Source organism: Microtus ochrogaster (genome assembly GCF_000317375.1).
Source record: "Microtus ochrogaster isolate Prairie Vole_2 chromosome 14 unlocalized genomic scaffold, MicOch1.0 chr14_random_2, whole genome shotgun sequence".
Classification (NCBI taxonomy): Eukaryota; Metazoa; Chordata; class Mammalia; order Rodentia; family Cricetidae; genus Microtus; species Microtus ochrogaster.
The window spans coordinates 4,387,586-4,413,301 of NW_004949097.1; the positions used below are offsets into that span (position 1 = coordinate 4,387,586).

General features: G+C 41.6%; 1 protein-coding gene across 1 annotated transcript in view; it reads right to left on the minus strand.

Moving 5' to 3' along the window:
- Slc15a5 (solute carrier family 15 member 5) overlaps nucleotides 1-25,716 on the minus strand; it is a 116,041-nt gene that overhangs the window by 66,799 nt on the left and 23,526 nt on the right. Inside the window, exons 4-5 of the mRNA XM_005364538.1 lie at nucleotides 13,954-14,177; nucleotides 5,522-5,708 (exon numbers count right to left, since the gene is read on the minus strand). Coding sequence (XP_005364595.1) covers nucleotides 5,522-5,708; nucleotides 13,954-14,177 — 411 coding nt within the window. The remainder of the gene's footprint in view (nucleotides 1-5,521; nucleotides 5,709-13,953; nucleotides 14,178-25,716) is intronic.

The following is a 25,716-nucleotide window of genomic DNA, read 5'->3' on the forward strand; positions in this document are numbered from 1 at the left end:
ATATATATATATATATGTAATGGACAGACTAAGATTTTAAAGGTATTGGCTAAGCTTATCCATTAGGAAGATGATGGAATTTTCATGGATAGTCTGATATATGGAGTCTAACGTGTCTGTGAGCCTCCATAGCTATGATATTCCACTGAGGGCTTAGGGCTTTCTCCTTGGATCCTTCCTTTAGCAGCTTTCCAGGATAGAAAATGAACTTGGCAATGACTTCATTACCATGTGTTTTCTGCCTTTGGGGAAGATACTTGCCACTATGGAAATGGTGTGAGAGACACTACAGAGGCTGGAGAGGCTAGAGAAGCTGTAGAAGCTGGAGAGGCTGGAGAGCTGGAGAGGCTGGAGAGGCTGGAGAGACAGATGGGCATATAACAGAGTTCACTGATCTTGCAGATAGTTGGGGTTTGATTCCAGCACCATCATGGTGGCTCACAACTGTCTATTCCAGGAGATCTGACAACCTCCTCTGGTATGCAGAAGAGCTGCAAGCATGTGGTGCATAGACATACATTCAGGCAAAATAAAATACTCATGCATAAAATAAAAATAAACTCTTACAACTTGCCCTATGTTTCAAAATACTTTAATTGGGTTTGCTCTTAGTTGCATTCTTCTTTATTGGGGAGAAACTACCCTCCATTTCTGTATTGTTTTTCTTTTGGACCACTGAACTCATTTCAGGAGATGGGACTCAGTCTCATTTGAATTAAGAGACCATTCTTTTGACACAATCAGATCCATGCATTTCTCTCTATGAAGCATCAAATACTGGTTCAGATGGTGCACTAGATCCATCTACTTCACTCTAAACTTATTCCAATTTAATGTTAACTTTAAGACCTGAGGATATCACTGTGCCTTTATTAAACAAATGAACAACTAAGAAGAAAACTTAACTGCAGCTCATGTCTATAAAAGTGACTCCTTTACCAGTTTCACAGTTCTTAACTATTAAATATTTTGCAACGTACATATAGTATGTTTATTGGGAAAATTCATCAGTTTGAAAACCTCACAGAAAATAGGAATTCCAACCAGGCCAAGCCTCAGATTCCTGTACTCCCAGTGCTCTGGAGGTTGAGGCAGGGGGAGGAGGGGCTACCATATGTCGCAAGCTCAAGGTGGTCCACGACTGTAATAGCATGAACATATTTAAAAGTGGAGGAGAGAGCATGGAATATAGAGTGAGCCCTACTCTCAGTTAATGGTACTGAGCCAAGGACTTTGCTAATCATCACTTCCTTTCTAATGCAAATGGGAGCTTCATTATGTGAAGTAGTAGAAGGTACTGGTTATTGATAAAGAGGCCAATACTTTGTATTCTCAGACTTTGCATGAGAGTTATTAGCGATCTTAATTGGGCTCATTTTAATCTGATTAATACTAACCTGTGCTAGCACTCACTACTTAATTCCACAGGTTACATAATTGTAATCAATGCTAAGGAAAGAAATACTCATGGTGTAAACAGCTTTGTACTATCAAAGTCTGAAACGACCTAAGGCAGTTATGATGGGATACATCACAATTATATCTCCAACTTTAGAGTTTGGTAAATTAAGGTTGACCTTTTATTAGGAAATATAATCTATTGTCACCACCCACTTCATGTGAATATGAAAATTTCTGAAGGGGGAGCAACTGAATAGTGTAAGGAGTGGGAGGGACACTGTGAGAAATGGTGACTCACTGTAGCAACAAGAGGAGCTGTTGGGAGATGTTCATTGTCAACTCCAACATCTAGTATCTTATTGGGAACTAATCCCTGGGCATGTCTGTGAGGAGTATTCCTGACCCACCCTATGGTGCAGAAGTTCCTTTTGTCCATGTGTTGCTTTCATTGGTTAATGAATAAAGACACTGCCTTGGCCTAGTTGATAGGGCAGAACTTAGGTAGGCAGGGAAGACAGAACTGAATGCTGGGAGGAAGAAAAGCAGAGTAGAGAGACACCATGGAGCTGCCAGAATCAGACATGCCAAATCTTTCCTGGTAAGCCACTGCCATGTGGTGATACATAGATTAATAGAAATGAGTTAAATCAAGGTGTAAGAGTTAGCCAATAAGATGTTAGAGCTAATAGGCCAAGCAGTGATTTGATGAACACAGTTTCTGTGTGGTTATTTTGGGGCTAAGCTAGTTGGGTGGCCAGGATGAACAAGCGGCCCTCTCCCTTGCAACAACCCTATTCTAGTTTCATTATTTTGCTGCGACAAGCAACTTTATCAAAAGCAACTGGGGATGGGGGTGGGGGAAGGAAAGGGTTTGTTTGGCTGTTACTCCACATCACTGTTTATCACCATGGGAAGTTGGAACAGGAACTTGAAGCAGAATCCTTGGGAAATGCTGCTTGCTGACTCACTCAAGGCTCCTACGTGCTAGCTTTTCTATATAACTCAAGACCACCTGCTTCTGTCCATTGTCCAGAACGGATGAAGCCCTCCTACATTCTTCTACATCAATTAGTAATCACGGCAATCTCCTATAAACTTTTCAGAAGGCAAATGTGATCAGGCAATTCCTCAAGGGGGCCTTCTCTAAGCTCTAGGCTGTGCCATGATGGCAGCTGAAGCTAACTAGGACCCTTTAAGTAGGCAGCATCAGTCCGTGGGCTGGAGTCCCAATCCGAGTAAGAAGAAAGCAAGCTGACTGCTGGCATCCCCTCTCTCTGCTTCTCTGTGATACAGTGTGACCTGATGCCTCTTTCTCCTGCATACCCTCAAGGCATGATCCAATGAAGCCTTTCATCCTATGAGTTGTTTGCATCAGTTATTTAGGTCATACCTTCAAGAAAAGTAACCAGTCAAGGGGCATTTTATTTACTTTCCATTGCTAATTGAAAACAGCAGTAAAGGTTTCAAATTAATGGTGATAATTTAACTATAATCTAATAGTCACATGTAGTTGAATAATTGAAAAATACAAATAATTCGATGATAACAATAATTGTAATAGTATAATAGCCACAAGATTAAAAATCTGAATTTTAAAAACACTATTTTGATGAGCTTTGGTATATTAAATTATGGTTTGTGATGCATCTAAAAATAATATGTACACGATGATGCCCATGTTCATACTAGGAACTCATCAATATATGCCCATTCATAATTTATATGCCTGTATGCTTTACTTGTATTTTCAGGCATTTGAGTTCAAAGTAGAAGGAAATTTTAGTATTAGACTCAGTCAATTATGTAAATTGGTATGAGAAATTACCCTTGGTTTGGCTTTCATGTCCTGGTGAAACTTGTTCATCTTCCATAATCATAACCAGAATATGGAAAACTTACCCAAATATCTAGTTTAAAAGATGCATATCATCATACTTTTATATTCCCATAGCAAAACATTATGCAAATAAATGAACAAGTATGCAAATGAATGAACAAGTATGCAAATGAATGAATGAATGGAGTCTGGCTTAGAAAGAACTAAATTCACTATTCCATACCCAGGGGAGCAAAGCTCTATTTCTTTTGAAGTAAGTCTAGCTTTCTTTTCTCCTGCCCAACAGGTCTTGTTACTGATTTTGCAGGGGGATAATCTAGTTCATCAACAACATCAAATGATGTACTAGATAATTCTCCCACCTTTATTCATGAGAGCATCCCTAGCAGAATAGTCACGATTTTAAATACGTCATAGAGACAGTTGATCTAATTTAACCTGAACTTAAGATGTTTTATTCTAAGGAGAATTTCTAATTAAGCTCTGGTAGCTGTGGTGTTGGTCTGTTTCCCCAACGTAGGCCAGGTTTAAAATTTTCATGCATAACTTTGGTAGCTCTGCCTGTAAGTATCATGATACTTGTGTAAGACTGCCAAGATTTTTGACATTTTTGTAACATCAATGGACCCTTGCTCTCACGGTATGCTTCTTTATTCTGTTTCAATAGTGAGCTCATAGAAGTCAAACACACAAAGTTCTATCTAATTTCATTTGTGTCTTCAAAGTTCAGAAGAGAATTATGGGTTTTCTCTAAATAATACTGTTTTCTTGGATTTCTGCATTCAGACATAAAAAGCATGCCTTAAAGCACAGAGATTGTAAAATAAAATATTAAGAATTATAGTTTGCTAAATGTTATTACAAAAGTGACAGGCCTACCTGGTGAGAAATAAATTCTGGAAGCTTCTGTGTTAAAGATCTCTGTGTAGATGACTATAGTCACTATGATGATTTTAGTCACCTTGAGTTCTAAGCAAAACCAAATACCCAGTGCTCTGATTGGCAGAATCACACTCATGGGTTTCAGGAATACCAGGAAGCACACACGAAGCTATGAATTGTGTACAGAAAAACAGCAGGAAGTGTGTGTGGCTGGAAGACCATGGTCCCTGGTCTTTAAGAAGAGACACAGCAGGTTAGCTAGCTGGAAGAGGAAGTCTGCAGTCTGCCCTCGACTGTTGCAAAAGAATCATATCTCAACTATTGACTACCATGTTCATTTGCCCTGTGTGATATTTCCCAGGAGTTCCCATTTTTAATCAATTAATTTATTTATTTTGTTTGCCTATCAAAGGACAAATGGTGTCCCCTGAAAATGACGGTCCATTATCACTAACGCTTGTAGCACTTCCCCTGAGTATCGGGACTGTGTTCTGGATACCCACGGCATGCCAGATGTTTTCAAATCTCACATAACCAAGTGACCCAAGATTTATCATATTTATGTATGTAGGTTACACCCCTCGAAGAAATCCCAAACAAGCAATGCACAGACAGGAGAGCTTAGGTGTTTGTTTCAAAGTCACACAATAGCTGTTCAGTGGCAGAGAGCACACCGACTTCCCTGTCACTTTTGCCCTGTGTCTCCCTGACAATGCCTTATTGAACAAGGTAGGAAGGACATACCCAGCAGAAAGGACTCCTTGACTTTTCCTCCATGAACCAGATGGATTTTGTTTTATGACTTAATGTATGTGTCCTAAGGAAGCTATCTTAAATCGTTCCACTTTGAAAATCATTGCCATACCCCTTACTATCTGAAGAATTACTATAGAGAGGCTGTGAATCAGAGAATTAATTTTTTCTCTTTCAGGGATGAAGACAGAACTTGTGGCTTTATTCATGTTAGGGAAGCCCATTAGAGATGTGTCTCCATGCTCACAGTGCTAATTTTTAATAAATTTCGTTACTGGTTCGGAAATTAAAACTATTAATTTTTTGAGATTCACTAAGCACCTTTTCTCTTTAAGAGCTCACTAGGGACTAACTTAAGAGTAAGGACGGCCCTACTGAAGAAAAGTCCATTTACTGGTGTTTGGAATTTTACTGTCTCTTTCTATTGTACTGTGCCTTCCACAGAAGTGTAAAAGGAAGGATGGATTGAAGATGTCGTATCAATGCCTGGGTAAAGACTCAGGGACCTGGAAGCTGCCACTCATAAATTTATTTATTTTGAAATTTGTGAAAACTGTATGCCTACTCAGGAGTATGTAGCTAGTTTAACAGGCTCTTTTCTGTTTTGGTGTTGCAAACAATTTTCTCAGAATCCCACGTTGTACTTACTAATGCATGCTGACAGAAACGGTCCGTCTCTCTTAGAGGGAAGTAGACAGTTGCTGAAGTAATCAATGAAGGGAGGCAGAATTAACAATGGCAGGATGCTGATGGCATTCATTAGTGCAATTGGCAGAGGAAATCCACCCAAGTTCCGGTTGGAATTCATGGTCTGAAGATAATATCCTGAAGGGATCTGCATTCGAGGAAGAGGGGAGTTAGCCAGTGGCTTACCTTTGGAGGAGGGTGCTCTGTCAGATGCCTCCTCCTCATGTCTCTTAGTTTTTTCCAGAATCAGTTCTGATCCCAGAGGCCATGCTCAGCCCAATGACAATGCTACTGATGGTGAGAACTTTGTTTTGACATTTAGTTCACCTTCATGACTTTGCTATTAAAGCCACAGGTAAGGAATCAAATTTCATAAATTCTTCATACTCAAATGGACTAAGTTTTCATAAACATTAGAGCAAAGTCACCAGAAAGTGGGAAAGGGTGTCTGCTTTCACTCTGATGAAGTGAAAAGGAGGGCCTAGAATAGACATCTAGGCTGGCAACAAAACGGGATTTATTTATTTTTTCCAAGAGGGGACAATAGAGAGACACATTGATCTCTGTAGACTATCTCTGCGAGCTTCCCACAAGGGTTTTTTTTCCTAGCCTCAGTCAAGCAACAAGAAGGAAGAAACAAAATCAACGTTTCTGTGCTTGTGGCTTCTGTTTATCTGCTTTCATTGACACTTTATGTGTATGGGAGGGCTCTTTGCTTGAACGTTTGTCTGTGTACAGCGTACATACAGTACCGACAGGCCAGAGAGGGCACCGGATCTCTCTGGACCTGGAATTATAGAAGGTTGTGAGGTGCTACATGGGGGCTGGAAGTTGAATCTAAGCCCTCTGCAAGAGCAACAGATGTTCTTTATGGCTGGTCCATCTCTCTTCAGCCCTGTTACTTTTAAAATGATTCTGGTGTGCCAATTGTTGTGGTTTTCCATGTGAAGTGTTCAGTCCCCCAAAGAAAGATGTCCATGGAGAGTTGGTACCCAGAGCATAGTGATGTTTTGGGAGATTGTGAATCCCTTGAGACTGGAATCCTAACTGGAGAAAGTGCACAACACAGGGTGGGATTTGAGGTTTGATGGCTGTCTCCATCTCCTGTCTGGTCTAAGTGTTCTGACTGCAGAGGCAATTCTGCCAACTGCTTCCTGTTCTCTTTGTCATAATGCTGTGTCCCTTCTTGAACTGGGAGCCAAAATGAGCCTCTCCTCCTCTGAGCTGTGCCAGGCATTTTATCGCAGTGATGAGACAGGTCACTGAGGGGCTGGAGAGATGACTCAGTGGATAAGAGCACTGACTGCTCTTCTAGAGGTCCTGGGTGCAATTCCCAGCACCCATATGATAGCTCACAACTGTCTGAAACTCCAGTCTGAGCATGTGACATCTTCACCCAGACATACATGCAGGCAAAACACTAATGCACATAAAATAAATAAAGAAATCCTAAAAAAGGAAAGGAAAGGAAAGGAAAGGAAGGAAGGAAGGAAGGAAGGAAGGAAGGAAGGAAGGAAGGAAGGAAGGAAGGTGACTGATACACTAGCTCACCTCAACAGACCTGTTGAGGAACTGTGTGGAACAGACCTGTATATTAATACAAAAGATGACAGACTTTTTAAATTTCCTTGCTCCACCTCATAATTTCAATCAACCACAAAACCTTTTTCATAATTAAGGAAACCCACATGATAACTGGAAACCCCCATGTGTAGTAAGAGCTGCGGGCCTGCTTTTCATCCCACCCGGCTCCCGCCTGGCTAGCTTTACACCAGAAATAACAACACACAAACTGTGTTCTTTTTTTAAAAATATTTATTTATTTACTATGTATACAACATTCTGCCTCCATGTATGCCTGCAGGCCAGAAGAGGGTACCAGACCTCATTACAGATGGTTGTGAGCCACCATGTGGTTGCTGGGAATTGAACTCAGGACCTCGGGAAGAGCAGGCAATGCTCTTAACCACTGAGCCATCTCTCCAGCCCAACAAACTGTATTCTTTTAAACACTGCTTGACTCATTATATCTAGCCTCTTCTAGGCTAACTCTCGCACCTGGAGTAGCCCATTTCTAATAATGTGTGTAGCACCCCAAGATGTGCTTACTGGGAAGATTCTAGCCAGCGGCCATCCTGGGTCGGAGCTGCCTGGGAGAGAGGAGCCTGGCATCTGTCTGAGGCGTCTGCCCCAGAGAGGAGAGCTATCGAGTTTGAGCTCACTTCCTTTTCCTCCCAGCATTCTGTTCTGGCTACTCCACCCACCTAAGGGATGGCCTATCAAAATGGGCCAAGGCAGTTTGTTTATTACCAATGACCTTCCTCCATCACTCATGCTAATTAAATCCCTAACACTAGCTTCTGGTCTCTTCTCATATGCCAAGCCCTGAGGAGTCACGATACTGGAAACAAGAGCTCATGGCTTGGGCATTGTTTCACTCTCTCTAAATTCTTCAGTGGCACATAAGATGTTTTTGATTCCCAGCAGTAACCCAAGCCACTGGGAAGCACAGAGTTAAGGCCTGCATGCCACTCCCTCGAGGAACGGCTTTTGCAAACTGCTTTTTAGACAGTAGCAGAACTGGCAGGAGAGTCCTGCCTTCCCATCACCCAGGAGAGACACTTGGCTCAAACCCGCGCATCAGAGCTTCTCGCTGAATTCCTCACTGACCCCTTCTCTCTAGTCAGTTGTACAAACTGGGAGTTTGGCTAGAGTCAAAAGAGTCAGTGCCGTTGGTAACCAACTGACCAATGGGAAAAGGCAACTCTTACTTTGTCAACTGCCTAAACACAGGGCTGGACCACATTTTCTTATGGCTTCTGCCTCTCTGCACACAACACGTCCTGATAATTTATCTCCCAGCTTTTAATGGGATACTTGGGGTAATATACAGGTCTTGCTTTGGTTGAGCTCCAGACGGCAAGAGTGAAGGGTGCATTAGCTATTTCTGCTCTGCTTCTGTGCAGTTATGACACACACACCCCAATCTGAGGGAAATGAACGATGGATGTGTGGTTTAAAAAGTGCTGGCAGCTGAATAAGGTTTAAGACTGAGTGGCTCCTAGCATCAGAGCAAGTTTCTGTTACTGATTTCAAATGAGAATTATTGTTAATAGGAATAAAGTTATTATCAGCATGAATCACAGACACTGAAGCCTGTTAACTTAATAATGTTGCAAATGTGTCATTAATCTTCAGCGAAGAGATATTAATATATTGCCTAATCCAAGAAAAGGCTGTGGTGTCTTGAAAGCTTGAAATCATTTCTGCTTCTGCCTCGAGTTCTGAAATCCTCCCCTATTTAAAATTTTAAATACTTTTATTTCACACAGACCTCTGAGTATTCAGAAGTAATTGCTGTCAATAGAGATTCATTTTCACCTTCGAGTGGCCCTAATGTCAAATGGCAACCTTGTCGGCCTTAATATCAACATATTTTAAATATATGTCTTGAACCTGAAGGTCAATAATTGCCACTAAATTTAAAATATGGAATTCTGGGATGTTTTATTCCTGGTGCTTTGATTGTCTTCGTGCTGGTGATTATTTTATCTGGAAGCAAAATCTAGTCTTCGCCTATCCTAATGGAAGTTCCAACCTAGAGAAGGATGCTCTAGCATTTTCTTTCAATTTCTTGCAAAACATCACTCTATATAAGGTTGGTACCCACATAGTTTGTATCAAAATATTTCATAATGCATCAGAGAGGTGTTGTGGGCAATAGTAATAGGCTTGGATATCAGCCTTGAGTTAGGGCAACCATCCTACCATACAGAAACAAATCCAAGGTTATGTAGTCTTTCTATTCTCTGGAATCTTAGGCATTTATTCTAAAAACAAGGTCTCAATGTATAACCAGGTGTCTAGCCTAGCCTTGAACTCACTATGTGTCCCAGGCTGGCATTGAACCCACAGCAACCCTGCTGCTTCGGCCTCCCTAATGCAGTGTGGTTACACACACGAGTTGTTACATTAGCTGCTCAGTCTCTGATGTGTGGTAATGACAGTGGCTGGGCAAACATCCTGCGATGATAAAGTTAGACACCCAGAAGCCTAGTTGGTGAGATGCTCAGCTGGTCAGGGGACTGGCCCTTGAGGCTGACGATCTGAATTTGATCTCAGGAACCCTCAGGGTAACGTGTGAGAAATGACTCCTGTGTGCTGTCTTTGACCTCCCCCTTCCCTAGACCATAGCAGGCAGACATGTTCCCCATCAAGTAAATGTAGATATTTGGTTTTTTTTTTTTTGTTTTTTGAGACAGGGTTTCTCTGTGGTTTTGGAGCCTGTCCTGGAACTAGCTCTGTAGACCAGGCTGGTCTCGAACTCACAGAGATCCGCCTGCCTCTGCCTCCCGAATGCTCGGATTAAAGGCGTGCGCCACCACCGCCCTGCTAAATGTAGATATTTGTAAACCATCTTTAAGAAGCTGTGGTGATTAATAAATTATCAATAAGTACTTGAGCTTTTCTTCAGTAAAATGGGCATTTATTTCCTTAAAATTTAGCTTACTAACTTTTTCTTTACTTGTACAGCCCACCCATGTTGCTGCAAATTACACTTCACTCATGAAAAAAGAGTTCACTGGTGTGTGTGTGTGCGCGCACACACACACACACAGAGAGAGAGAGAGACAGAGAGACAGAGACAGAGACAGAGAGAAAGCAGAAGGAAAAGTAGATGGGTACTATATGGGAAGAGGAAAGGGGCAGAGAAGTGTGGAAGGGGATGAAAGCAGGTTATGTGGGGATGTGACTAAAACCAAAGTTACCAAAATGTGTTGTATTTACATCAAAATACAAAATATAGACACTCTCCCAGAAAAGGTTCAAGCTGAGTGGAGAGAAATAAAAGTTGCTGCTCTCCCATGAAGACAGGGAATCAAAAATTTGTGGTCTTGGCACAGAGGGTTTACGGCTAGCTACGGACTGCTTAGTAGCTCGGCACTCAGCATTATTTCTCAGGTTTGGTGCCTTTTTAACAAGGACTGCATAAGTGGGGAAGGCTTCTGCGTTGTGTTGTTTTGAGGCCTGCTACTATTTGTACAGCCGGGAGGACTCTCCCATTCTCTATGGCTCCTGTGCACTGTTTGGACCAGGGGTTAACAAGCTTTCCTGGAAGGGGTCAGGTGATGATGATGATCTGCACAGGGGTTCTTTGGCAACTTTTTAGTTCTGCTACCTTTGGACATGAGCAGCCGCAGATATAACAAACCAATGGGCCTGGCAGTGTTCTAATAAAACTTTATTAGTAGGTGGCAACGTTTAACTTCCATATAATTTTTAAGCAACACCAACTACTCTTCCCCAATGGTGTAAAATATTGAAGCCATGCTAACTTTCACTATATACAAAAATGAAAAGGAGCACCAAGAGATGGCTCCAAGGATAGAGGCACTTGCCACAGAGACATGGGGATCTGGGTTCAATCCCCAGAACCCATAGAAATGTGGGAGAAAAAAATCAACTTCTGCTGTCCTCTGACATCTGTGTGAGCACCAAGCCATGTATGCATCCCCTCCCACACCATGCACTTAGGCACATGTAATAATGACAAAAATTACAAAAATAGACCATGGACTGTGGTTAGCTGGGTGTATTGTTTACTGTTCTATTGCTGGGATAAAACTGTGGACCAAAGCTACTTCAGAAAGAGAGGGTGTGTTTTAACTCAGTGCTCTAGAGAGCCTGTGAACAGTCTGGGCATGGTAGCAGGAGCAGACCACGCTGCCTGATCACACTTTTACCTACACACGGGAAACATAGGAAAACCAGAAAAGCAAAGGACACTGTCGCTAAGACACAAAGGCAACCCACTGACTGGGAGAAGATCTTCACTAACCCCGCAACTGACAAAGGTCTGATCTCCAAAATATATAAAGAACTCAAGAAACTAGACCGTAAAAGGCTAATCAACCCAATTATAAAATGGGGCACAGAGAATTCTCTACAGGAGATTCAAATGGCCAAAAGACACTTAAGGTCATGCTCAACTTCCTTAGCGATCAGGGAAATGCAAATCAAGACAACTTTAAGATACCATCTTACACCTGTCAGAATGGCTAAAATAAAACACCAATGATAGCCTTTGATGGAGAGGTTGTGGAGAAAGGGGTACACTCATCCATTGCTGGTGGGAATGCAAACTTGTGCAACCACTTTGGAAAGCAGTGTGGCAGTTTCTCAGGAAATTCGGGATCAACTTACCCCTGGACCCAGCAATACCACTCTTGGGAATATACCTAAGAGAGGCCTTATCATACAACAAAAGTATATGCTCTACGATGTTCATAGCAGCATTGTTTGTAATAGCCAGAACCTGGAAACAACCTAGATGCCCTTCAATGGAAGAATGGATGAAGAAAGTATGGAATATATACATATTAGAGTACTACTCAGCAGTAAAAAACAAGGACTTCTTGAATTTTGCATACAAATGGATGGAAATAGAAAACACTATCCTGAGTGAGGTAAGCCAGACCCAAAAAGAAGAACATGGGATGTACTCACTCATATTTGGTTTCTAGCCATAAACAAAGGACATTGAGCCTATAATTAGTGGTCCTAGAGAAGCTAAATAAGGAGAACCCCCAAAAAAACATATAGGCATCATCCTGAATATTAACCTTCATCAGGCGATGAAAGGAGACAGAGACAGAGACTCACATTGGAGCACCGGACAGAAATCTCAAGGTCCAAATCAGGAGCAGAAGGAGAGAGAGCAGGAGCAAGGAACTCAGGACCGCGAGGGGTGCACCCACACTCTGGGATAATGGGGATGTTCTACTGGGAACTCACCAAGGCCAGCTGGCCTGGGTCTGGAAAAGCCTGGGATAAAACTGGATTCTCTGAACATAGCGGACAATGAGGACTACTGAGAACTCAAGAACAATGGTAATGGGTTTCTGATCCTACTGCATGCACTGGCTTTGTGGGAGCCTAGGCAGTTTGGATGCTCAACTTGCTAGACCTGGATGGAGGTGGGGGTTCCTTGGACTTCCCACAGGACAGGGAACCCTGATTGCTCTTCGGGCTGAGGGGGGGGACTTAATTGGGGGAAGGGGAGGGAAATGGGAGGCTGTGGAGGGGAAGAGACAGAAATCTTTAATAAATAAATAAATTAAAAAAAAAAGAAAACCAGAAACTGTAGCGAGGCTACAGACTCTCAAAATTCGCCCCCAGCGATGTAATTCCTCCAGCAAAGCTCTGCCTCCTCAAATGCTGTCACCTAATGGGGGCCAAAATTTCACACACATGAGCCTATGGGAGGCTTTTCACATTTAAATCCTCACCTGAGGTCTACAGGAGCAGGCATGGACTGTTCTGAGAGTCACTGCCTCTTCCACCCCCTCCTTCACCCCTGTTAACTGACAGACTGCCTCTTCAACATCAAATCACTTAACTTTACAGATGTCTTCTTTAGCAAATGGAGCTGGAGTTAGGCAAACTTTTCCCTGTGTAATGTTCTGTGATTGATGCATACAACTCAGGTGTTAGCTTTCTAAGCTCTACATTGGAGTTGGAGTGGTCATCAAGAAAGTTCTGAGTTTGTTCAATGACTTTTATAATTGCCTCCTTTTGCCCTATTTATGATTTGATCTTTGATTATAGCTGCATGAATTTGTTTAAATTCACATTTAATCTACAAAAGACACCTTGGGTTTAGCATTTTCTCTTTGATTTGCTCCCAGCATAAGGACTGATTCCCTGAAGGCTAATATGAGAGCGGGAAGGGCATCGTTTACTCCTAACTAAGAGTTAGTGAAGGCGGGGTTGCTTTCTAAAGGTTTAATGGGTTCGGGGAGAGGCTCAAATCTTTGGTCAAAGGGAGTTTGGGAATTGCCTCTGGGTCTTGAGATTCTAAAGACTATGCACTCTGAGACACCATCTGCTCCTTTCACCTGACACGGACAGTCCTACGAGATGATCCCACCCAGGGTCTCCTCAATAATTTCAGCTTGACTGCCCTGAGCTCTTAAAACCAGGGACCGCACTGTTCAGAAGGTAGGACAAAGGCTCAGAATGTGTTTGAAAGTGCCTGCTCAGGTGTTGTGGTTTGTATGTGGAATGTCTCCCCTTGGTCTGCAGATGGTGGTGCTGTTTGGGAAGGTTGTGGTAACTTCAGGAGGTGGAGGAAATGGGTCATGGAAGGAGGGTACATGCTTTCCTAGAGCCAGCCTCACTTCCTGTCTGCAGATTGTACCCGATATAATGCTGTCGGTCCTTCCGCTCTGCTACAGACCCTACCCCCTCAAACTGAACCCAGATAAATCTTGCCTTCTGTAAGTGACTTTTGTCAGCTATTTCGTCACAGCCATGAGAAAAGTGACTAACTCAGGCTGAAAACACACGAAGTCGCTTTGTTGTCTTCGGTGTCTGTCGACTGTCCTCCTTACCTGCATGAGGCACATTCTGTATATGAGCTGGGAACCGAAGAGAGGCCAAAGGGTGGAGAAGACAAGTTCTGTGTCTTCCCCCTGGAGTTCTCTGTGGCGTCTGCCGTGTATTTGCATGGCACGGTCTGACCGACTTGTTCTATCTCGTCCAAGGTGGCAGTGTGGCAGGCAACATTTTTTCAGGGCTGTAACAACCACGCCAGAGACAGTCAGGAGGGAGCAACCTGCAAAGCATTGAAGACAGCGTGTGTTAGCCCAGAGATGGCTCCTTAGCCCTCTCAGACACAAATGGAGACCTGATATTCCTGAGGACAAAAGGTGGTAAAAGTGGCGTAGAAGAGCTTCACTCCTGAGGAGTTGGGTTCAAAGGCACCGCTGGCAGAATAGCTTCCTGATGACCAGCCCAGGGTGCAGCCTGACAGGCGATGTAAAAAATGAAAAAGGTAAGATCAATGGGGACACATTAGAAAAGAAGTGACAACATACAACGGCAGAGTAGAGAATTTCAGAGTCTCTAAGAAGTCTCTAACTTCGCTCATTAATGAATAAGAGAACCTGGGAATTCTTTTACATCTTTTACTCCGGAACCAGGACTATTCTGTAAAATATAAATAGCCTTCATTTTACTTGGCAGGTAGCTGTTGGTTCTTTTATTTTGACACAGAGATGAAGGCAAATGTATTCTTTTCTTTGCCTTTACCCTTGAATTTCAGATGTAACATTAAATGTTGAACTCTTTAAATGCCTTTATGAATGTTGACAATGGTACTGAAAAGCCAGGCTCTATTAGTTGACTTTCCCAGGATTTCCCTCTACGTTGATATGCAGGATGCCTTAGCATCAGAAATGTCACACTGCCTCCGTTGTTAGCAGTTGCCTCGTCCCAGTCACTTGAACTTCACCCTAGCTTTTTTTTATGTTTTTTAGATCGTACAGAAAATTTGTCTCTCTTAGGAGTTTCTGCTATCCCGACAAGGAAAATACTCACACTGTGTAATCTAACTGTGTCATGTTGACTGTGACTTTTTTCCTCCATAATACTGACTTTCACCAGACAAATCCTTCCACAAATTATAGAGACTGAATTTTGGTTACAGGAAAAATAGTACAATCCACGCAAAAACATCTGAGTTTCTCTCAGTAGGTCAGCCAGAGGCACTCAAAAGACAATTTGAATCATCTGACTGTCTCCAAGTTTCCCATAAGAAAGCCCTGCGTAAGATGAATGCTAGGCAGATTCATTCAGATGCCACACACTATTGGCTGTTCTATTTAAATAAGGAATACCTATGAACATCTCTTTTTATGGCTATGAAGTTGGCTATATTGATTCCATCTGATCTTTTCCGTAAGACCTGTAATAGGCTGATTATGTCAGCCTTTGATTAATTGAGGAGCTGGGGGCCTGGTAATTGAATATGCACCCTTTCACCTCAAGTCACTGAATCAAATCCAGCCCAAATTGGTAGTGACCATGAATGATTATACTTGTGACTCTCTGGTGGCCTCTGTGAAGTATCTTTAGGTCACATGGAAGAGCGTCGTGTGATAATTGCTGACAGGAGAGCCATTCAGATCCATGGGCTTTGTCACCTCTTCCTGACCACTGTTTCCAAGCACAGAGGAAGGCTGAGGATTGGCCCAAGGAGACAGAAACATGTAGGTGTTGCCATACTCGTGTCCCTTAGAGAAGAAGTAATAAGGAAAGGGCTTCATGGTTGCAGCATGAATGGCTCCATCATTGTCAGAGCACAGCCTGCTCTATCATGAGGTGTTCCGAGCCATTTCAGTGAGGTCACTTCAGGTTTAAGTAAAATGAGAGCTGGGTGTGTGATGATGGAGTCTGGAGTTGAACGTGGGCAGGCCTGGGCTAATGACAACCTTGACATTTCTTACAGCTTTGCTTGTGTTGCTGGGTGTGTGAGGATGAAGCCTAGAGGTTGAAAGTAGGTAGGCCTGAGCTAAATGACTTAACTTTGACATTTTATTGTAGTTTTGCTTGCATTGCTTTTCAGCTCACACTCTGTTTGCTTGTGCTAGCTAGTTTTATGTCAACCAACACCAACTAGAGGCATCTGGGAAGAGGGAATCTCAATTGACACGATGTCCTCACCAGACTGGCCTGTGGAGCATTTTCTTGTTTGATGACTGATGTGGGCGTGTCCAGTTCTCTGTGGGCGGTATCGCTGCTGCGCTTATGGCCCTGAGTGCCTTAAAAAGCTACTAGGAACAATCTAGTAAGCAGTGTTCCTCCATGGTCTCTGCTCCGTTCCTGCTTTCAGGTTCCTGCCCTGAACTCTTTTAGTGATGGAGCGTTATGAGTACATTGAAGCTGAAACCCTTTTCCTCCAATTTGCTTTTGGTCATTGTGTTTTTGTTACAGAAATAGGAACTATAACTAAAACACTGATCAATTCTTGAAAAAAATACAGTGCTATGTAAACATCAGGGTTATGATGATTCGTTTTGATCCAAATGACTCCAGGTTTTCAGACAGTCTTCATCATTAAATGGTAATTATTTGTAGAAGGCAAGTCATTAGTCTTTTTTCTTTTCTCCTAAAGACATTTTCTTTACTTTTCTCCCAAGTTTAAAAATTCAAGGTCTTGTATTAAATATGTGTTTTAAATGGACCATAATTTTATTATAAACCAGGCATACTTCATTGTGAGATAAAAATTGAATTTACTTCTAATAGATGCTAAAAAGATTTCTGAAATCTTCTTAAACAATTCAATATTGCTATCATATTATTTATAAAGAAAGATAGCTGAGATTGGTGATTTACTGAACTTTGTTAACATATAGTTATCCTCCTGGCTATGGGAAGCAGACAAGATTGCCGGGCAAAAAACTGGGATCTTGGGGGTGGGACGGGATAGGGGTAAGGGGAGAGGGGGAGAGAAAAGTGAGAAGGGGAGGATGGGGGGAACTGGGGAAACGGGATGATTGGGATATAGGAGGGTTGGATAGGGGAGCAGGGAAGCACATATCTTAGTTAAGGGAGCCACCTTAGGGTTGGCAAGAGTCTCGAACCTAGAGTGGCTCCCAGGAGCCCCGGGCGATGTCCCCAGTTAGTTCCTTGGGCAGCTGGGGATAGGGAACCTGAAATGACCCTATCCTATAGCCATACTGATGAATATCTTGCATATCATCATAGAACCTTCATCTGGCGATGGATGGAAATAGAGACAGAGACCCACACTGGAGCACCAGACTGAGCTCCCAAGATCCCAATGAGGAGCAGAAGGAAGGAGAACATGAGCAAGGAAGTCAGGACCACGAGGGGCGCACCCACCCACTGAGACAATGGGACTGATCTATTGGGAGCTCACCAAGGCCAGCTGGTCTGTGACTGAAAAAGCAAGGGATAAAACCAGACTCTCTGAACATGGCGGACAATGAGGGTGGATGAGAAGCCAAGGACAATGGCACAAGGTTTTGATCCTACTTCATGTTCTGGCTTTGTGGGAGCCTAGGCAGTTTGGATGTTCACCTTCCTAGACCTGGATGGAGGGGGAAGGACCTTGGATTTTCCACGGGGCAGGGAACCCTGACTGCTCTTTGGACTGGAGAGAGAGGGGGAGAGGAGTGGGGGAGGGGGACAGGGGCAGGAGGAGAGGGAGGGAAATGGGAGGCTGGGAGGAGGCGGAATTTTTTTTTATCTTTTCAATAAAAAACAATCAGTTTTGGGGATGGAGAGATGTCTCTGTGTTTGTTAGTACTTATCATTCTTCCAGAGGACCCAGGTTAGGGGCCCCAGTACCCACTGGTGGCTCAGAACTGTCTGTAACTCCAGCTCCAGGGATCTGATGACCTCTTCTGGCCTCATGGGCATACACCCCACCCTTACAGAAATATAGACAAAACTAAAAATAATCTTTTAAAAAACAGATCAGTTAGGAAGACTCTCCCAGATGTCTGCCATCCCTTCACTTGGAAGGTGGAAGCAGGAACTGTATTAGAGCCTGTCTTATAAAACAAAGAAAATTCTCAAGTAAGATTGCCAAAATGTGCGTGAAATACACTAAAAATTAAATATAAGAAAGTTATAAAATGATATGCCCTGGCAGCTTGTTTGATCTATTAGATATCAGATGTAACTTCCACAAGCATTTCTACACGCATCTTCCACTGTATATTTTTTATTTTATAGTAGCGATGATTCTCAGGCCAGCAGCAGTGCTCTGTGGACTAGGTTGTAACAGTACTTTGGAAAATAAATTCAGTGAAAGAAAATTGAATCTGATACAATGAGACAAAACGAATAAACTCAAAGAGGCTGAAAGCCAGGGAATGAATGAACGACGGTAATTTCTAAAATTCCTGCTGCCACAGAAAACACCCAATGTATCTCCATGAAGTGAGGATAAGATCATTCAGTCTCCATATTTAGTGTAAACCAGGGGCTCTCTTTGTCTTTGGCATGATGGCAGCGAGCAAGGATCACAAACCCGCAAGTCTTCTTGGTGCTCCCAGAGACACTGTGAGTAGGAAGCTCCTTACATGACTATGGTGGCAATGCAATGGGATGATATGATAGAAACCTACTAGGGATGACATGGACTGAGGACTGAGGACTAGGAAGTAAGCAGCATCACGTGGAGGAAACAGGCCAGCAGAGGTGAGCTGGGACATTGTGAGCAGCAATCGAGGCTCTGAGGGGGGAGGAATTAATGAGAAGAATATCGTGAAAGATAAAGTCCACTGCTTGTTAGAGGCCAGACGACACAGATTGTGGGAGGGATGTATAGTCCACCCTCCGAAGGGTTAGAAACCACTATGAGGTTGTAAGTGGGAGAGAGATAGCGTATAACTCACATTTTAAAAAGCCACTCTGGAACCTTAGAACATTGCTGTAGGAATTTCTACCACCAGTAGCATTTAAGTTTCCTGCCCACTTGACCATGGCCTCTTATACTATATTTGCCAATGTAAAGCATGCGACCTGTCTCTCTCTCTTCTGACCGTGGCATTTGGTTGCTCTTCCCTGTTTGAGCAGAGCATTGAGATCTGTGAGTCTACCCCTAAATAAATAACCCATAATTATATTCGATTCTGAACTAGTGTGGGATTTCTTTTTAGAGTCCTTCTTCAGAACACTCAGCCCTAAATGGGATGTCTCCATCAAATCCCTCTCCCTAGAGCTCAGGGAACCCATTTGAAGGGGAGGTGAAAAGAGCAGCATTCTAGGCAGAGAGAATGGGGATGGAGGACGCTAGGAGTACAAGGTCCTCTGAATGAACATAAGCAAAGCTCATATTTCACAGAGATTATGGCAGCATGCACAGGGCCTGCATAGGTCTGTACAAGCTCCTCTGTGAGTATACTATGACTTCTAGATTAGTGTTTTTATGGGATTCTTGAGTGTGCTATGAATGAGTAGGTCTCTGATTCTTTCTCTATCTATCTGTCTGTCTATCTGTCTATCATCTATCTGTCTGTCTATCTATCTATCTATCTATCTATCTATCTATCTATCTATCTGTCTATCTGTCTATCATCTATCTATCTATCTATCTATCTATCTATCTATCTATCTATCTATCTATCTATCATCTATCTATATTTTTGTCTTATCTTACTTTGATATGATAGTTTTTGTTTTATCTTAATATATTTTATTTTATTATATATATTTTAAATGAATTAACTTTATAAAAAGCTACCCTGGGGCCTGGTTTGTGACTCAATTATAGAAGGCTCCCCTAACATGTATGAGGATTTGAGCTTGCTTCTTAGAACTGAAAATATAAATGGTAAAAGAAAAGAAAAACCCTTGAAGCTGATGACTGATAGATTTCTGGGAATGAGATAGGAAAGCAGAAATCAGATAGGAGATAGTGGTGATGTGGACAGGACAGGAGTGGGAGCGAAGAGACAGAAGAAGGGAGAAGAATGGACTATGTTTTCAGCAATCAGTAGAATCTTCTGATGTCTGAGGGTAAGGAAATGGGAGAGACAAGTAGAGTGGAAGATGGCTGCATTTCCCCTTGAACAGTGGGATGTTGGTGACGTATCATGAAGGTTACAAGAACTTAGTGTGAGCTGGTGGTCATGGTAGGGCACACCTTTAATTTCAACACTTGGAAGGCAATGGGAGACAGATCTCTGTGAGTTCACAGGCACTCTGGTTTACATTGTGAGTTCCAGGCCAACCAGGACCATGTAGTAAGATGAGAGAGAAAGACAGAGACAGAAGCAGAGGCAGAGAGAGACAGAGACAGAGAGATAGAGGAAGAGATAGGGAGGGAGGGAGAAAGGGAGAGATAGAGGGAGGGAAAGAGGGAGGGAGAGAGAGAGTTTGCAGTTGGGTGAACTAGGAGTTGGGTTGGGGTCACATTTGAAACACCACTCGATCACTAAGTCTAAAAATCAAATAAAAAGTGATGTACTTTTCAAGGCTGGACAAAAGGTGGATGTGGAGCTGAGAGGCCTGTGGCTACCACTAAAGGCTGGGGCTTGGGGACACTGGAAGAGGAAGGCATGGATAGAAAAGAGGCATGGTTCCTGAAAGAAATCCTGGGCCTCAGTTGTCATCAGGCTATCTAAGCCCGGAAGGGGCAGAAGGACTGAAGAGGAGAACCAAAGGCAAGATGTGCTGTAGCTGAAAGAGGGAAGGAGCTCAGCATGAGGGAACCCTAGCTGGTTGGCAGAGCAGTCTCAAAAAGTCAGTCTGAAAAAGGAGCTGGCAGATAATGTGTCTGCTGGGGCATGGGAACTGCCCCCATCATTGTAGTTTGCACTGTTGAAATAATCTACATATGCATGCTGCGCCACCTCTATGGATTAACCCATTACGCTTAATAGAAAGCTCATATCTGTTGTCCAAATAACTGTGAGTGTCATGGACACTCAGCATTTAAGAAAATTCCATTGTCATTGTAGTTCTTAGATTGTTTTTGTGTGCCCAGGGCAGAAAAGGGAAGTAAGGAAAAAGAAAAAAAAAACAAAACAAAACAAACAAAAAAGGTAACAATAACAAAAACCTCTGTCTGGAATGAATATTCAGTCGAGATGTGAAGCTCTGGCTTAAATGCCCAGGACACACACAACGGTTGTGCACATTATAAGATGAAACAGTTGAGCCATTTTAAATATTTTATTGCAAAACCCAAGGATGACATCTATTGCTACTTAAAAAAAACTTTTAGGAAGCCATTTTCCTCTTTGTACCTTTAAGTCCTTGGCTCTTATGTTCTGCTCCTCTGACCTTGATCTAATCATGAATATCTATGGTACTTAATTATAATAAAAAAAACCGCCTACATTGCACTCTGCATGGTAGAGGCATATTTTTTCTCCTTTGGTCACCTGCCAGTTCTCAAAATTATAGCAGTGGGAAGAAATGCAAATGAAGGGCCTGCTTGACAGCTAAGCATAATGGGAGGCACGGTCCACATCTGAAAAGTTACCTTAATATAAAAGGTAGCATGGAGAAAAACCATTTCTTTAAGGTCACCTATGGCTTTGAATTATAGCTTTGAGAGATTTCCAATTTAGTCATCAGAGAGGAAGAAGCCAAAATAAGGATTATATCCTTTGCTGGAGAAAGATGGAGCTTTACCTCACAACCATTGGGCGATCCAGCAAAGCAGAAACCACAAACAAAACCATCAAAGGAAAAACGAAAGCATCCATTCCCACATAGCAGTCGTATAGAGAGACTTTCATGGATAAGTGACACTGGAGAATGATTCCGCTGAGTGACAGTGATGGATGGGGTGACACTGCTGAGTGACATTCGTAAATAGAACACTTCATGATGTTTCTTATGCTGGTGACTATGCATCTGAACAGGATAGGCAGGAACAGGTCAGAAAGAAGGTAGGGTTAAGCAAGACAAACAGAAAGCCTGATAGAGGGAACAATGAAAATTGCCACAATTCAAGATGCAATGAAGATGACTTATCCAACCAAGGTCAATGACAGGGACTTTCTAGTAAGGGAGAATGGACTAACTTGATAGTAATATAGACAGAAGATGCATTTATTCCTAAAATCTATCTGAATATCACTTCCAATAGTTCAAAGTCAAAAAACACAATATTAAAACTAAAAGAAAGCATTTTACTAATCCAAAGTTTAAAAAAATCCAACTTATTCTACCATATCTCAGAATCTACAAGAAACAAAAGAGAGGGTAGATACATTTGATTATAAAATTAAACCTGTCTACAAAGCTAGTTCCAGGACTGCTAGGGCTATTGAATAGAGAAAACCAGTCTCAAAAAACAAAAACCAATCAAACAAACAAACAAAAATCCCCAAACAAAACAAAACAAAATTTACCACCCCCAAAATAGAAATAACATGAATAGAAAATAATACATGAACCATGATTAAAATGCATACTATATATTAGAAACAATATGTAGATTTTTATCATAGTGAATTTTTGTCATGGGTGAATACATATACTAGAGATTGAAATCTTAATATTGATGAGGGGGGCCTACAAGACTACCCTCTCTTAAACAAACAGTTAGAAAAGAAATAAAAAAATGTAAAAAAAAAAGGTTTTGTGACAAATGGTAACAAATAGAACACTGAGGATAAAGTTTATGGCCACTGGAAAGGAAGAAATCTCTCATAACCTAAGCTGGTACTTCAAGACTCTAAAGAAATAAGAGCAAAGTAAACCTAATGTCAGATAAAGGAAAGAAGTACAGACAATAAAAGAGAAACATGATAGAAAACAAAATAAAGCCCAAGGAAACCAAGTTTTGCTCCTGTAAATGCCAGAAACATAGACAAATCTTTCTGCATCATGAAGGGGTGGGAGTGAAAATAGTCACAGCCAAAACTGGAAGTGAAAGACACAGTAAAACCATACTAAAGTTGTTGTCACAAAGTAAGAGAGAGAGAATGCTGTAAGCAACAGAGTGACAGCAAAATGTATAACCGAGAGGAAGTGGCTCAAGTTCTTAGAAACACATAAGATGATTGAGCTAAGTCGTAGAGAAGAAACTTGAAACATCTTGTAACCACGGAGGATTCTGAGGCCAAATCAGAAATCTCAGTAAGGAAAAGCCCAAGATGCGGTGGGGGGGAGGGGGGGAGACCTGTTCTACCAAGCACTTGAAGAATTAACAACAGATTAATGTCAATCTTTACAAACTCGGTAGGGAAATTTAAAATGAGACAGAATGTCAAAATGCTCTGTGAGATGCCGAGTTAGCCTGATACCAAAACCATATGAAGGTGCGGCAAGAAAACAGAACTAAAAATTAAAATAATCCCTGTTAAATGTAAATGCAAAAACCCTAAGAAAAATACCAGGAACCAAACTTAAGAACATACTAAGGGTACTGTATACCACAACAAGGAGAATTCATATCTATAATGCAAGGATGGCTCAATTTCTAAAAATAATATACATTGCTTTAAAAGATAAAGGGTAAAAATGTATTGTGGTCATACATTAAGCCTATAATGGTGTGGTCTGAGGTACTATAAGTACAGACAGGAAGCATGCTTGCCCCTTTTTGCTCTCTCTTAGTTGGTGGTCAGAGTTTGGGTCACAGCTTCCTGCATCCACAGAGGACAGTGGTTCTCTACCCTTATTGTGAGTTTTTCCCCCAAATCAATACACACTAGTTTGGTCCTTCTGTCTCTGTGTTGCTTTTATTGGTTAATGAATAAAGAACTGCTTTGAGCCTATGATGGCAGGGAAGAACAGAACTAGATGAGAAAAGCTAGGCTGTATGCTGGGAGAAAAAGAGCAGAATCACTCTTATGACCTTTGTTGGTGTTTGTACACATGTGCATATATACTCACAGTGGTAAAACATATATAAACATTGAAAATAAACAAGAAAGCAAATTAACGGTAAAAACCTGATTGTGAACTTGGATCCTGATAATGATTGATCTTAAAGAAAGTTAAGAAGGCAGTATCAGTGTGAGTATATGCATTAAAATGCTAACTCAAGTCAAAGAGATTCTATCAACACTGTGTGTGTTTGTGTTGGTGTACAGAACATAGGACAATGTCCTTAAACTTATAAGGGATCTCAAGTTCCCTTGAATAGTCAAAATAGTGTGGATAATTGAAAGCAAATTTGAATGCCTAGTATTCTCTGATTTCAAAGCACATTACACAAAGCTGGGCATGATGACACACGTCTTTAATTCCAGCACTTGGGAGGCAGAGGCAGGTAGAGCTCTGTGAGTTGGATGCCACCCTGATCTACAAAGTGAGTTCCAGGATAGTCAGGTCTATTACTCAGCGAAACCCCAAAACACAAATGAATGAAACCAAAACCAAACAAACAAAAAATAAAGAAAAACAAAGAAAGAAAGAAAGAAAGAAAGAAAGAAAAGAAGAAAGAAAAAAAGAAAAGAAAATGTGTAGCTCTAATACAAAGACAGAAATATAAGTTCCTGGAACCAAATAAAGAACCCAGATGTATGTCACTAAATAATCCTAACAGAGTACCTATATTCCACAGAAGGAAAGTGAGATGAGGAAAATGAATATCCATATACAAAAAAGAGGATGAATATTTACCTCATACTATAGGCAAGACATTAACCTAAAATAGATTAAAGACCTAAAACCATCAAACTCTCAAAGAAAACAAGAAAAAGTCTTTGTGATCTTGTACTTTTGGAAATAAAGTCTAAATCAGAGAGAGAGAGAGAGAGAGAGAGAGAGAGAGAGAGAGAGAGAGAGAGAGAGAGAGAGTTAGGCTAATGGTTAAAAACTTCATGTCAAAGAAAACAGTATGAATTGGGCAAAAAGGCAAAGTGTTAAACGGAAGAAACTGACTGTAATTTACACATCCAGTGTAAGGTCAACATTTGGGCTATAACAGACTTCTATAAGTTGATAATAACTAGGTGCAAATGTCCCAGTTTTAAAAATGGACAGAAGACCTGAATAGATAATTTATCAAACAGTATACATAAAAGTGACTGGCTGATAAACACTGATAAGATTGTGTCATTCATCATTTGGGAAGTGCCAATCAAAATCATGAAGAGACATCACTTCACTTTCATCAACACGACTACAATTAAAAGTAAAAGAAGAATATTAGTGCTGATAAAGTCTGGAGATATGTGAGTAATTTTTGGGTACTGAGGATGGGAGCAAGGGAGATGAAGGTGTTGAGGAAAGCAACAAGAAGCACCCCCAGACATTAAAAGAGGACGAGATCAACTTCAGGTCATGTGATTCAGGAGGGGGGACTCTGAAGGTGTTTGCATGTGTGTAACAGCAGTGTTTGCATTAGGTAAGAAGTGTATTCTGTGAGCTGTCCAGAAATAGATGAGTGTATAAAAAGTGAGTTCTGTGTTGAGCCACACGCTCATAGTCCAAGCATTTGGGTGATGAAGGATCAGTAGTTCAAGAGCATCCTTGAGTACATAGTGAGTTCTAAGCCTGTGTCATTTGTCTAAAATAACCAACAATGATACGTTAGGTACACTGGATGATTGCGCAGATGATATGTTAGGTACATTGGAGTATTGTGCAGATGTAATTAATACAGTTTCTGTGTGATTATTTTGGGTCTGGGAAACTGGGAAATGAGCAAGAAGTCTATGCCTGCAAAATGACACTTAATGTTGGCAATGTACATCTACATAAGGCCTAAAAAGTTAAAAAAAAGAAAAGGGCTTTTAGAACCACAAAAATGGGAGCCAAGCATGGCTACTTGGTAGCCACAAGTTGTTTTTTTTTTTTTTTTTTCTGAATGAGCTGTGTGCTGGCACCATGGCTCCTTTAAGAGAGGTCTTCCTGACTCAGCAGTCACA